This window comes from Canis lupus, chromosome 3, assembly GCF_048164855.1.
Source record: "Canis lupus baileyi chromosome 3, mCanLup2.hap1, whole genome shotgun sequence".
NCBI lineage: Eukaryota > Metazoa > Chordata > Mammalia > Carnivora > Canidae > Canis > Canis lupus.
This window is the reverse complement of record NC_132840.1, coordinates 33,050,291-33,063,620: the sequence shown is the minus strand read 5'-3', so window position 1 is coordinate 33,063,620 and position 13,330 is coordinate 33,050,291. Positions and strand designations below refer to the sequence as shown.

Here is a 13,330-nt window from a genome sequence, read left to right as displayed (position 1 = left end):
TGTGGAAGTCAGAGAGACAGCAGAGGGAACTAAAGAGAAAAGATCACATTTGGCTTTTACTTCTGAATGAGATGAACAGAGGAATGACATCAATCTGTGCTATGCTTTTAACAGGATCATTAAAGATTCATTATAGAGAACAGAGTGTAAGGAGACAAGGCAGAAGCAGACCAGTTATGAGACTACTACAATAACGTACAGGAGAAATAATGGTGGTCTGGACTACGCTGTTAGTGATTAAAAAAAATCGATAGGATATAGTTAGATTCTGCATATACTTAGACGGCAGAGTCCATAGCCAACAGGACTTGGGAACAGATTCAATGGGAGCTGTGAGAGAAAGAAAGGAACTGGAGCTACCTGGAGAATGGGGAAGACTGAAGAAGGAAGAAGTCTGGGTCACATCAGAAGTTCAGTTTGGACTTAGGTTTGGGATGCTAATGAGACATCCAAAATATCCCTGAAAATTGGGCAGTTAAACATATGAGCCTAGAGATCAGGGAAGTGGCTTAAGCTGGGGATATAATTTTAAAAATCATCATCATATATCAAAGTGTATACATATTTAAAACCTTGAAATTGGGTTCCAGTTCCACCAAGGAACATAGATTCACTATAGCCTGTGTCTCCTACTGTTTACAACTAAAAACATTGGGTAAATACAAAAAACAACTAGCTGAAGACTCTGAAAAGTAAACAAAAACAGAATAATAACAGAAGGAGTTAAAACTTGGAGAACCCCCTTGGTGAGTTTCAAGTTTTCTCATTTTAGGCTCTCACAACAACTTTGGTCCAAGGGTGAGCACAGTCCTGGAGCAGACTGGCAGCAGGACAGCACTACCTCTAACAAAAACCCCATCTTTCTAACCAGAGGGACCAGGAAAAGAAATCCATACCAGGTCAGAGAGTAAGAGAGAAAGCTCACAGTGGAAAGAGCCAGAGAAGAGGATCCCTTATTTCTATGTATGGACTTAAAAGTCTCAGACTGGGCAGCCCAGGTGGCTCAGTGGTTTGGTGCCGCCTTTGGCCCAGGGCCTGATCCTGGGGACCCAGAATCGAGTCCTGCGTCAGGCTCCCTGCATGGAGCCTGCTTCTCCCTCTGCCTGTGTCTCTGCCTCTGTGTGTGTGTGTGTCTCTCATGAATAAATAAATAAAATCTTACAAAAAAAAAGAAAGTCTTCGGACTCACTCTTGAGCTAAGCATACATAGGAGAGATCCAAAGCAGCACAGCAAATGCTTGGACAACTGAACAAAGACTTTAACCAGTACTCACAGAAGTCAAGACAGAAGGTATCTGAACACAAGTGGGTTGACTGCTTGCTAAAACAAAAACAACACTCTCTAAAGGATCTCAATGTAACAATCACCTGTCCCAGATACAATCCAAAATTAATACAGAAAAGAACTAGGAGGGCAGCCTCGGTGGCGCAGTGGTTTAGGGCCGCCTGCAGCCCAGGGCGTGATCCTGGAGACCCAGGATCGAGTCCCATATCAGGCTCTCTGCATGGAGCCTGCTTCTCCCTCTGCCTGTGTCTCTGCCTCTGTGTCTCTATGAATAAATAAATAAATAAATAAATAAATAAATAAATAAATAAGAACTAGGAAAAGGAAAGTTGACCAATTCTCATGGGAAAAGATAATCAACAGATAGAAAGCCCAAGAAGTCCCAGATCATAGAATTACCAAAGACAAAAATAGACTAAGAGGTAAAGAAAACACACTAAAAATGAATAAAAAGATATGAGTTCTCAGCAAAGAAATAGAACCTATGAAATGAACCAAATGAAACTCTTAGAATTGAAAATGCAATATTTAAAATAAAAAACTCAGGATGTCTGGGTGGTTCAATCAGTAAAGCAGCTGCCTTCAGCTCAGGCCATAATGCCAGGGTCCTGGTATCGAGCCCCGCATCTGGTTCCCTACTCAGAAGGGAGCCTGCTTCTCCCTTCCCTCTGCCTACCACTCCCCTGGCTTGTACTCTCCCTCTCTCTCTCTCTCTCTCTCTCTCAAATAAATAAACAAAATATTTAAAAGAAATAAATAAAATACAAAACTCACTCACTAAAGATGGGTTCAAGAGCAGAAAGAGGATGAAGTAGGAGTCCGTATATTTAAAGATATATATCATTATAAAGGTATAAATGATCAAATCTGGACAGAGAAAAACAGGATTTTAAAATGAACAGAACCCCAAGGACCCGTGGGACAATATTAAAAGGTCTAATAAATGCATCATTGAAATCCTAGAAGGAGAAGAGAGAAAAAAATGGAGCAGAAAAAAATACTTACAGAAATAATGGTTAGACACTACCCAAATTTGGCAAAAGACATTTTACAGACTCAAGAAGCTCAGAAAATCTCAAGCAGAGTAAATTAAAAGAAAAGCAAGCCTAGATACAACACATTTGACTGCTTAAATGTACTTCTCATTGGAAACAATGTAGGCCAGAGAATAAAACAAGATGCTTTAAGTGCTATTAAAAAAAAAAAAAAAAAAAAAAAAAAAGACCTGCCAACTCAGAATATTCTATATCCAACAAAAATCTCCTTTAGGAATTTATGCTAAGTAAAGACATTCTCAATGAAAGGTAACTAAGAGAATTCATCTCCAGACAATCTGCTTTATAAAAAAATGCTAAAAAAAATGCTAAAATAAATTATTTTGGCTGAAAGAAATCATAACGAAGAAAAACCTGTATCTTCAAGAAAGGAGAAAGAGGGATGCCTGTGTGGCTCAGCAGTTGAGCATCTGCCTTTGACTCAGGCGTGATCATGGAGTCCTGGGATCAAGTTCCACATCAGGCTCCCTGCACGGATCCTGCTTCTCCCTCTGCCTATGTCTCTGACTCTCTCTCTCTGTCTCTCATAAATAAATAAATAAAATCTTTTATTAAAAAAAAAAAGAAAGAAGAAAGAACAGAAATGATAAAAATCTGGGTAAATATAAAGAAATTTTGTCCTCTAAGATCTTTAAAATATGTGTAATTGTTGAAACAAAAATTACAACATTGTGGGATTTTTTTGTGTGAATGTACATAGAGTGCTTGCTTCGGTAGCACATATACTGAATGTACATAGATGTAATACATATGACAATTATAACAGAAGAGTTGGTGTGAGGCAGAAAGGAGTTGGTAAATGTATATATATGCTTGCAAGATTTCTACATTTTATGTGAGGTAGTACAATATTAACTCTACAGAGACTATGAAGGTTAGGTATGCATACTATTACACCTATACCAGCAGTTCTCAACTCTGAAATATTTTGCTCCTCCAGAGGACATCTGGCAATGTCTGGAGACATTTTTAATGGTCACAACTGTGGGGAAGTACTCTTGGCATTTAGTGGGTAGAAGCTGGGAATGCTGCTAAACATCCTACAATACACAAATCCCATGACTAAGAATAATCTCATTCATCAACAATGTTGAGGTTAAAAAACCCTGTATCAGCTAAGACAGAACAAAATAAAAAACAAAAATACTAAAGAGATACGGCCCAAAAGCAAATTTACAAAATAAAAGTCATACTAAAAATATTCAAATAATCCAAAAAAGCAGGAGAAGGAGAACAGAAGATCAAAAACCAGAGAGAACAATAAATAACAGATAATGGTCAACCTAAGTCTTATTGTATCAATAATTACTTTGAACATTAATGATCTAAATCACACTCTCAAACAAATATAATGCAAATCACATATGCACTTTGAAATTTTCTAATACATATTTTGTTTAATATATATTTTAACCCAATATATCCAAACTATTTTCACTTTGACAAGTAAGAAATAAAAAAATTAATAATAAAATACTTTACATTCTATTTTTCATAGTAAGTCTTCAAAATCCAATGTGTACTTCATACAGCACATCTCAATTTGGACTAGTCACATTTCAAGGACTCAATAATCACATACAGTTAGTGGCTACTATATCAGACAGCATAGGCTTAAACATCCAGTTAAAAGGCAGAAATTGACAAATGATAAAAAATACACTATTGCCTACAAATCTATCTACCTTATGCAGATAGATTAATACCATAAATATGTTAAGAGCAAATAAACAGAAAAAAATGTATCATGCAAACAGTAAGCACAGGAAGACTGGAGTGGCTTTTTTTTTTTTTTTTTTTTTGAGAGTGAGAGAGAGAGGATGGGGAGAGAGGGAGTGAGGGAGAAGCAGAGAGAAAATCTTGAGGCTCCACACACAATGAGGAGCCTGAGGAAGGGCTTGATCTCACAACCCCAAGATCATGACCTGAGCAGAAATCAAGAGTCAGATGCTCAACCAACTAAGTCACCCAGGTGCCCCTGGAGTGGATATTTTAGCCAGATAAAACAGACTTCTAAACAAAGAATATAACCAGACATAAAGAATGATATTTCATAATGAAAAAATGGAAGACATACAACGATAAATGTGCTTTATAATAGAATCTCAAAATAAATGAAGCAAAAATTGACAGAACTAAAGGGGAAAGAGACAATCCCACAATTAATATAAGAGATTTAAAAAAAATAAAAAATAAATTAAAAAAAAGAGATTTTAACACCCCTCTCTCAGCAACTGATAGAGCAAAACAAATAAATCACTAGAGACATAGATCTGAAAATCCTATCAATCATCTCAATTTAATTGACATGTTTAGAACATACGCCAGTAACTGCAGAATCCGCATTATTTTCCAAGTGCATATGATAGATAAATTCACCAGTAATATATACCATATGTTGAGCCATAAGATAAAATTCAAGAAATCTTAAAGGATCAAAATCAAAGTATATTCTCTGACTACAGCAGAATTAAATTAGAGAGCAATAACAGTAAGATTTTAAGATATCCAGGAAAATTCCAAATACCTGGATATTAAACAGCATACTTACAAATAATTTACAGGTCAAAGACAAAATTATAAGAAACATGAAAAATATTTTGAACTGAATAATGATGAAATATATCAAATTTTGTGAAAGGTAGCTAAAATACCATAGAGAAAAATGTACAGCTTTAAATACTTATATTAGAAAAGGAGAAAGATCTAAAACAAAAGACCTAAGGTTCTCTTATAAAAAACTTAAAAAAAGAAAACCAAAGTAAAACCAAGGTAGGTTGAAGGAAGGAAAATATAAAGAACAGGAATCAATGAGATGAAAAAAACATACAATAAAGAAAATCAACAAAACCAAGGCTGACTCTTTGTAAAGCTTAATAAAACTGACAAACCTCTAGCTAGACAGATCAAGAAAAAAAGGGAGAAAGAACATCAATCACCAATACAAGGAATAAAAAGGAAGTTATCTCCTTAGATCCTATAGACATTAAAAAAATAGAGAATAGTTTGCACAACCTCAGTCAATAAATTTGACAACTTAAATAAAATGGGTAAATTTCTTTAAAAATATAACTTATAAAAATTGATAGACACTGGAAGAAACAGAAAATCTGAATAGGTCCATATTTATTAACCAATTTTAACATCTCAGAAGTTTTCCCAAAAAGAAAACTGAAAATCATTTGATTACACTGGTAAATTCCACGAAGCAGTCAAGGAGGAACTAATACTAATCTTACACAAACTTTTTCAGAAAATACAGAATGAATGGTCACTGCTCAATTTGTCTTATGAGACCAGCATAACTTTAATGACACGTTGTCACAAATGGCAAGATCTCATTCTTTTTTATGGCTGAGTAATATTCCATTGTGTACATATACACAAATTAACCCCCCCCCCACAACACACACCCCACATCTTTATCTAGTCATCTATTGATGGATACTTAGGTTGCTTCCATATTGTGGCTGTAGCAAATAACACTGCTACAAACATAAGGGGTGCAAAATCTTTTCAAATTAGTGATTTTGCTTTCTTTGGGTAAATACCTACTAGTGACATTATGGATCGTATGATATCTCTATTTTTTTAATTTCTTGAGGTAAAGGCAATTAGTGAATTCCTTTTTTAGTGGCAAAATGAAATTTCCTCAGTGAAATTTGCTAAGTTAATCTGCATCTCACCAAAGATATTACCTTCTGGACAGAGTCCCAGTGCTTCATAAGTAAGGAGTTCATTGACAGAAAAGCAATCATGAAGTTCTATAACATCAATATCACTTGGTGTCAGGCCAGATTTCTCATAGCACTTTTTGGCAGCTTCTTTACTCATATCATAGCCAACCTAAAACCAAAACCACATATAAATACATTAAGGGCATCAATACTGGGACTTTTATATAAGATTTATAAGAGATTAAATGCATAATCTTTGTTGCTGAAAATGGAGTGCATATATTGAAATCTTGGTTGATTGTATATTACATAGAAGTCCAAATAAAAGAATATTCAGGATGGAGAATGTACAAATTAAATTCTGTACTATAAAGAACAGAATTTTTTTTAAGACTTTCTTTCTTTCTTTCTTTCTTTCTTTCTTTCTTTCTTTCTTTCTTTCTTTCTTTCTTTCTTTGAGAGAGCAAGCATAAGTTGGGGGCAGGGCAGAGGGAGAGGGAGAAGCAGACTCCCCACTGAGCAGGGAGCCCAACACAGGCCCAATCCCAGGACCGAGACCATGACCCGCAGTCGAAGGTGGACACCCAACCAAACGATCTACCCAGGTGCCCCCTGGGTGGCGCAGCGGTTTGGCGCCTGCCTTTGGCCCAGGGCGCGATCCTGGAGACCCGGGATCGAATCCCACGTCAGGCTCCCGGTGCATGGAGCCTGATTCTCCCTCTGCCTGTGTCTCTGCCTCTCTCTCTCTCTCTCTGTGACTATCATAAAATAAATAAAAAAAAAAATTTAAAAAAAAATAAAAAAAAATAAAAAAAAAAAAAGAATAGAATTTTTTTTTAACATTTTACTTATTTATTCATGAAAGACACAGAGAGAGAGGCAGAAATACAGGCAAAGGGAGAAGCAAGTTCCCTGCAGGGAGCCTGATGCGGGACTCGATCCCAGGACCCCGGGATCATGACCCGAGCCAAAGGCAGACGCTCAACCACTGAGCCACGCAGCATCCCAAGAACAGAATTTTAAATAAGATATATAAAAAGGGGGGGTAGCCCGGGTGGCTCAGTGGTTTAATGCCACCTTCAGCCCAGGGTGTGATCCTGGAGACCCAGGATCGAGTCCCACATCAGGCTCCCTGAATAGAGCCTGCTTCTCCCTCTGCCTGTGTCTATGCCTCTTCCTCTCTGTGTGTCTCTCATGAATAAATAAATAAAATCTTAAAAAAAAAAAAAGATATATAAAAAGGACTTATGGCAACCCAGGTGGCTCAGCGGTTTAGTGCTGCCTTCAGCCCAGGGCGTGATCCTGGAGACCTGGGATCAAGTCCTATGTCAAGCTCCCTGCATGGAGCCTGCTTCTCCCTCTACCTGTGTCTCTGCCTCTCACTCTTTCTGTCTCTCATGAATAAATAAATAAAATCATAAATAAATAAATAAATAAATAGGACTTATAATTCCTCAGGCCATATCTTGTGCAGTTACAAAAACTCTATCAAACCACAATGTGTTGTTGTGGTAAACAGGCTGGAAGATATTGACCAATAGATCATTATGACTCCGATACACTAAAAAATAAGAGGAATTTCTACATGAAAATAAACAATCTTCTTTTAAAAAAGTCATATAGGATTCCATTTTTCCAAATCCTTGCTTTTAACACCTCTTTGGTCTCAGATAATAACAAGAAAACTCAATTTTTCTCCTAGGCATAAAATTGTGGCGTAAATATACTATAATCAGAAAACCTGAGAAGTTCTACCTCAGCCACATCCCAGCTTTGTGATCTTGGGCAAGTTATAGACCCATTTTCAAATTCAAAGCATTATTGCAATATCATTTTTATCATAAGCTCTAATTACCTTATGATTGGTATATATGTGTGTATGTTATGCACATTTGCATTTTTTAAATATATGTGTGTATCTTCAAATATTCAACTAACTTAGCTCTGCATTCTCATTTTCTTAACCTCCTCCATATTTACTCAATCTTTAATTAGGATTTTTAAAGCTCTAAGGGTCAAGAAAATTCCCTGACGATATCCTTGTTTTTCCCTTAACTCTGTAAGAAAGGAGTTTTGGGCATATCTAGCCAACTCAAAAATTAAAAAAACAAAAAAACTAAACCCCACCAAAATAGCATGTCTAGTTAGTTAAAAATGCATGCGTGACAAGGATGGGTTATAATATTGAATTTTCTGGACTTCTAGAGCTAGTAACAATATGTCATCTTGACATTTTTAAACAGAAATCCCTCAGGCAGCCCGGGTGGCTTAGTGGTTTAGTGCTGCCTTCAACCCAGGGCGTGATCCTGGAGACCCGGGATCGAGTCCCACATCGGGCTCCCTGCATGGAGCCTGCTTCTCCCTCTGCCTGTGTCTCTGCCTCTGTGTGTGTGTGTGAGTGTGTCTCTCATGAATAAATAAATAAAATCTTTAAAAAAATCTTTAAAAAGAAATCCCTCAATTGATAAATAAAATTGAATCTCAGACATACCGCTTTAATAACGCTTTTCTCTTCAAATGAACTTGGCAAGTCAGTTACCATCTCTTGTGCCAAAATTTCCACAGCTTTGGATTGCAGGTTGTACTTCTGTACAAATTGTTCACTAGCCAAAACTGCTGCTGCAGCACCATCTGAAGTGGGGCTAAGAGGAAGTAAAAATAATTATTTACACCTAGTCCTTGTTCTTTCTATGCAGAAGGAAGAGCTGAATGTGCTCGCTAGTCATTGCACTGTCTTCTTTGTGAAACCTACCGTTAAAGATTACACATGCTTCCCAACTGAGGCCTGAACCTCCATCAAGAACTGAAATGGGGGCAGCTAGGGTGGCTCAGCAGTTTAGCGCCACCTTCAGCCCAGGGTGTGATTTTGGAGACCCAGGATCGAGTCCCACATCGGGCTCCCTGAATAGTGGCTGCTTCTCCCTCTGCCTGTGTCTCTGCCTCTCCCTCTCTCTCTGTGTATTCTCATGAATAAATAAATAAAATCTTAATAAAAAAAAAAACTGAAATGGTACCAGTCACTGTTTGGGCTCAAAGAGTCTCTCCCAGGAAGTTCTTACTCCAAAGAATCCTGGATTTGCCTCTGCAAATGTACCAGGCATCTTCTGGTGACTCCTGAGGAGTCCATAAGGTTAGTTCTATCCCATTACAATAAAAATTCTACGATAGGCCTAACTAGCTCCAACTTTGCTATCTCCCAAATAACCAGCCTTGGAATCCTTTTGAAAACTGGGAAAAAATAGAATACGAGATACCAGAAAGTCCAAAACAGAAAGTGGTTTAGTTAAGACTCTTGAGATCTCCCCAAAACAGATATTTTCCTGATAGCAAGCTCTGAAGGAAAGTGGCAAACACCAAAAGCCTTCTCTGAGTTCAGCTGGTCTTTATAAACGGGCAGACCAGTTACCCTGGGTGGCTCAGCGGTTTAGCGCCGCCTTTGGCCCAGGGTGTGATCCTGGAGGCCTGGGATCAAGTCCCACATCGGGCTCCCTGTATAGAGGCTGCTTCTCCCTCTGCCTATGTCTCTGCCTCTCTCTCTGTGTCTCTCATGAATAAATAAATAAAATCTTTTTTTAAAAAAATAAATGGGCAGATCTTCGTATTGCAACAGATAAAAGCTGACCCTGTTTGTTCACCGGCATCCCAGTCCATATCTTCCAGGTGAGAAGTGGGCACAGGCAGGAGCTCTGCAGTACTAATTCAATCTTCTGGGGGACAGATACTGTCAAGCACTTTTCAAGATGCAACTATTTATCATTATTAGAGGGTTTTTTTTCTTGTTTTTCTTGGTTTTTGTTTTTCTTGTTTCACATTTACTCTTAGTTACTAGCAGTGAGTAACATTTCCTAAGGTAAACGCATACAGCAGAGAAAACAAAATCCTCAAGGGAGAAACTCTGGACTCCACTGGCCTTCTAAGCCATATTTAAATGAATAAAACACAATTTTTAAGAAGTTGGTAGAACTCATGAAAGAAGGAAATAAAATGCATAATTTTCCAAGAGAAAACATGGTCTATCTCCAGATACTAATAGGAAGTAAAGGTCCTCATTCCAGAGTGAGGACTACATTAGCAGGAGTGCTATAAAAGCAGATACAGATACAGATTTACCCAGACACACAAAGCCTAAGGTTACCTAAGGTGGGAGGAGGGAGCAGTTACTTTTTTCTATTAAATATTAAAATGTGGGGGTGTCCGGGTGGCTCAGTCAGTTGAGCATCCAACTCTTGGTTTCAGCTCATGAGTGGTGGGAACTAGCCCCATGTCTGACTCCGCACTCAGCAGGCAGCCTGCTTGAAGATTTTCTCCTCTGCTCCTCCCCACCCTCCAGTCTCTCTCTCTCTCAAATAAATAAATAAATATATTTTTAAAAAATGAATACTGAATAAATATTAAAATGTGGTTTTCTTACCAACATTGTAAGATGGTCAAAAAATCAAAAACGTTTTGAGATGTCATCACTTCGTCTAAACTGAATTCCTTTTGGAACTGGGAATTCCTAAACACAAAATAAGTAGTTATAGAATATGAGGTAGCAATTACAATTTCTTTGAAAATGTTCTAATCCAGAAGTCAGAGAATAATAAGTAAATATTCTTTTTACAACCAAAAGACAGGCTTTTATGAGCAGTTTCAACCTTTAATATAAGTTGTTTGAAGTTTTAAAAAATCTGAACTCCAAAATACCATATGCTGTATAATAAAAAAAATTTGTCTAATTTTTGTCCTGGGTTCCTAGCAAGGAGCTTCTAAAACCCTTGCAATTTCCTGAGTTACAGGAGTGTCTTTGTTATGCTAATAGGGTAGTGACTCACAGTGGGCCCCTTGTTAACTGAGGGGGGAGTAGGTTGGACACAGGGGGCTGGTCACCAGAAACATCAACCATGTGAATACAGGGTTAGGACTTCTCAGCCTCTTTGACCCCTAAGGAGAAGGGAGGGGCTGGAGATTGAGTTCACTCATGTGGCCAATGATTTAGTCAAGTTTAATAAAGCCCCAATAAAAAACTCTGGACACTGAAACATGCTGGAGCTTCCTGGTTGGTGAGTACCTTCATATACCAGGAGGGTGATGTGTCCTGATTCCATGAGGAGAGGGTACAGAAACTCTGCTTTAGGAACATTCTCAGACTTTACCCTATGTGCCTTTTCATTTGGTTGTTCCTGAGTTGTATCCTTTATAATAATACTATAATGACAAGTATAACACTTTCCTGAGTTCTGTGAGTAACTCTAGTGAACTGTCGAACCTAAGGGGTCATGGAAACCCCTGAATTTATTGTCAGTTGGTCAGAAGTGCAGGTGACCTGGGGACCCTACTTGTGGCTGATGTCTTAAGTGAGGGCAGTCTTGTGGAGGACTAATTCAGGGGTCTGCATGAACTCGGGTGCTTAGTGACAAAACGGAATTACAGTACATCCAGTAGGTGTCAGATCAGTTGGAGGTTAAAATAGAATACCATTTTCTTTCCCCTGCAGAATTATTAAATACTAGTTCCTTAAAAGCAAAACAAGGGCGCCTGGGTGACTCAGTTGGTTAAGCATCTGACTCTTGGTTTTGGCTCAGTTCATGATCTCAGGGTTGTGCGATTAGAATCCCATATCAGGCTCCACACTCAGCATAGCATCTGCCTGAGATTCTCTCCTTCTCCCTCTGCCTCTCCCTCCATGCTCACACATGCTCTCTCTCTCTCTCTCTCATTCAAATACATGAATAAATAAAATATTTTTTAATGTTATACAAGGTGCCATGGGACATCAGAGGCTGGGCATCAGACCCAGATACCAAAGGGAGCTTCCTCTCTGGAAGCAAATAAAAGAAAGTAGGAGATAGAGAATTCCTGGCAAAAAGATCAGTACACACAAACCCTCTTTAGTTTAAAGTAGTTCATTGAAGCTAGGGCACAAAGTCTGGGAGGAAATGTGGATTCAAGTTGAAGAAGACAGAGTAAGAGAAATAAACAAAAATCAGATCGTGAAAGGCCAGTATATGGATTTACATTTTATACTGAAAACAATGAGGAACTACTAAAGGATATGTGACAATCAGACTTAAATTTAAATAAGAAGGCTACAAAATGGAAAAGGGATGGTAAAGGTCATCACCAAAAGCAACTAAACTATGAAATTAGGGCAATAATTAAGGCAAGAAATGATAAGGGTCTAAAGTAGGAAACTAAGAAGTGAAAGATAGAGAGAAGGGATGAATTCAAGAGAGTAAGGAGGCAGAATAACTAGGCTTCAGTTCATCCTCAACTCATCTGCAACTCATATGGGACACTGAGGAAGAAGGCAAAGTTAAGAGTGACTTCTAGGGATCCCTGGGTGGCGCAGCGGTTTAGTGCCTGCCTTTGGCTCAGGGCGCAATCCTGAAGACCCGGGATCGAGTCCCACATCGGGCTCCCGGTGCATGGAGCCTGCTTCTCCCTCTGCCTGTGTCTCTGCCTCTCTCTCTCTCTCTCTCTCTCTCTCTCTGTGACTATCATAAATAAAAATTAAAAAATAAAAAATAAATTAAATAAGAGTGACTTCTAGTCAGGGTGCCTGAGTGGCTCAGTAACCCGCATCCAACTCTTGAACTTAGCTCAAATCTTGGTCTCTGGGTCATGAGTTCAAGCTCCACACTGGGCTCCACACCCCACACGGGCTCCACACTGTGTGTGGAGTCTGCATTAAAAAAAAAAAAGGAATGACTTTTAGTTTTCTATAATTAGGTATATATTGATACATACTGATGTCATTCATGGAGAATACTGAAGGAAAAACAGGGTTGAGGGGAATGATACATTCCGTATGGACATGTTGACTCTGAGGCACTTGTGGAGCATCTAAGTACACACAACTAGGAGAAAGTTATAACTTTCATATATAAAATTATATAACAAGTCTGAGGGCTCACGTAGCATGAGCTATCCCCTAATTCTATCACTACTTATCACAGAATCTCACGGCCTTTAAGTATTTTTTTTTAAGATTTTATTTATTTATTCATGAGAGACACAGAGAGAGAGGTAGAGACACAGGTTAGAGGGAGAAGCAGGCTCCATGCAGGGAGCCCAACACAAGACTCAATCCCACGTCTCCAGGATCACACCCTGAGCCAAAGGCCACGCTAAACCGCTGAGCCACCCCAGGTATCCCACCCTTAAGTATTCTTATAATTTGTGAGAAAACATTTGAAAATAGTTTTGTAATTCAACCTTCTGAGAAATAGGTAACAGGGTGGGACGCCCATAAAGATGGTCTAAAGACTACTCATCCAAACCCTACAATCAGTGACAGCAAAGTTTTATTGAATATATACTATGTTCCAATA

The 13,330-nt window shown here is 38.3% G+C and overlaps 1 protein-coding gene and 1 long non-coding RNA gene across 4 annotated transcripts in view; one reads left to right on the top strand and one right to left on the bottom strand.

Moving 5' to 3' along the window:
* LOC140630313 (uncharacterized) overlaps positions 1-9,019 on the top strand; it is a 34,134-nt gene extending 25,115 nt beyond the window's left edge. Inside the window, exon 3 of the long non-coding RNA XR_012028083.1 lies at positions 8,714-9,019. This is a non-coding gene — a long non-coding RNA (uncharacterized lncRNA). The remainder of the gene's footprint in view (positions 1-8,713) is intronic.
* Positions 1-13,330, bottom strand: part of SCP2 (sterol carrier protein 2) — a 103,927-nt gene that overhangs the window by 54,543 nt on the left and 36,054 nt on the right. For 2 of the 3 annotated variants that reach the window (XM_072820260.1, XM_072820262.1), the window contains exons 8-10: positions 10,429-10,515; positions 8,509-8,659; positions 6,039-6,186 (exon numbers count right to left, since the gene is read on the bottom strand). In XM_072820260.1, coding sequence (XP_072676361.1) covers positions 6,039-6,186; positions 8,509-8,659; positions 10,429-10,515 — 386 coding nt within the window. The remainder of the gene's footprint in view (positions 1-6,038; positions 6,187-8,508; positions 8,660-10,428; positions 10,516-13,330) is intronic. The other variant, XM_072820261.1, reaches the window with a different exon arrangement.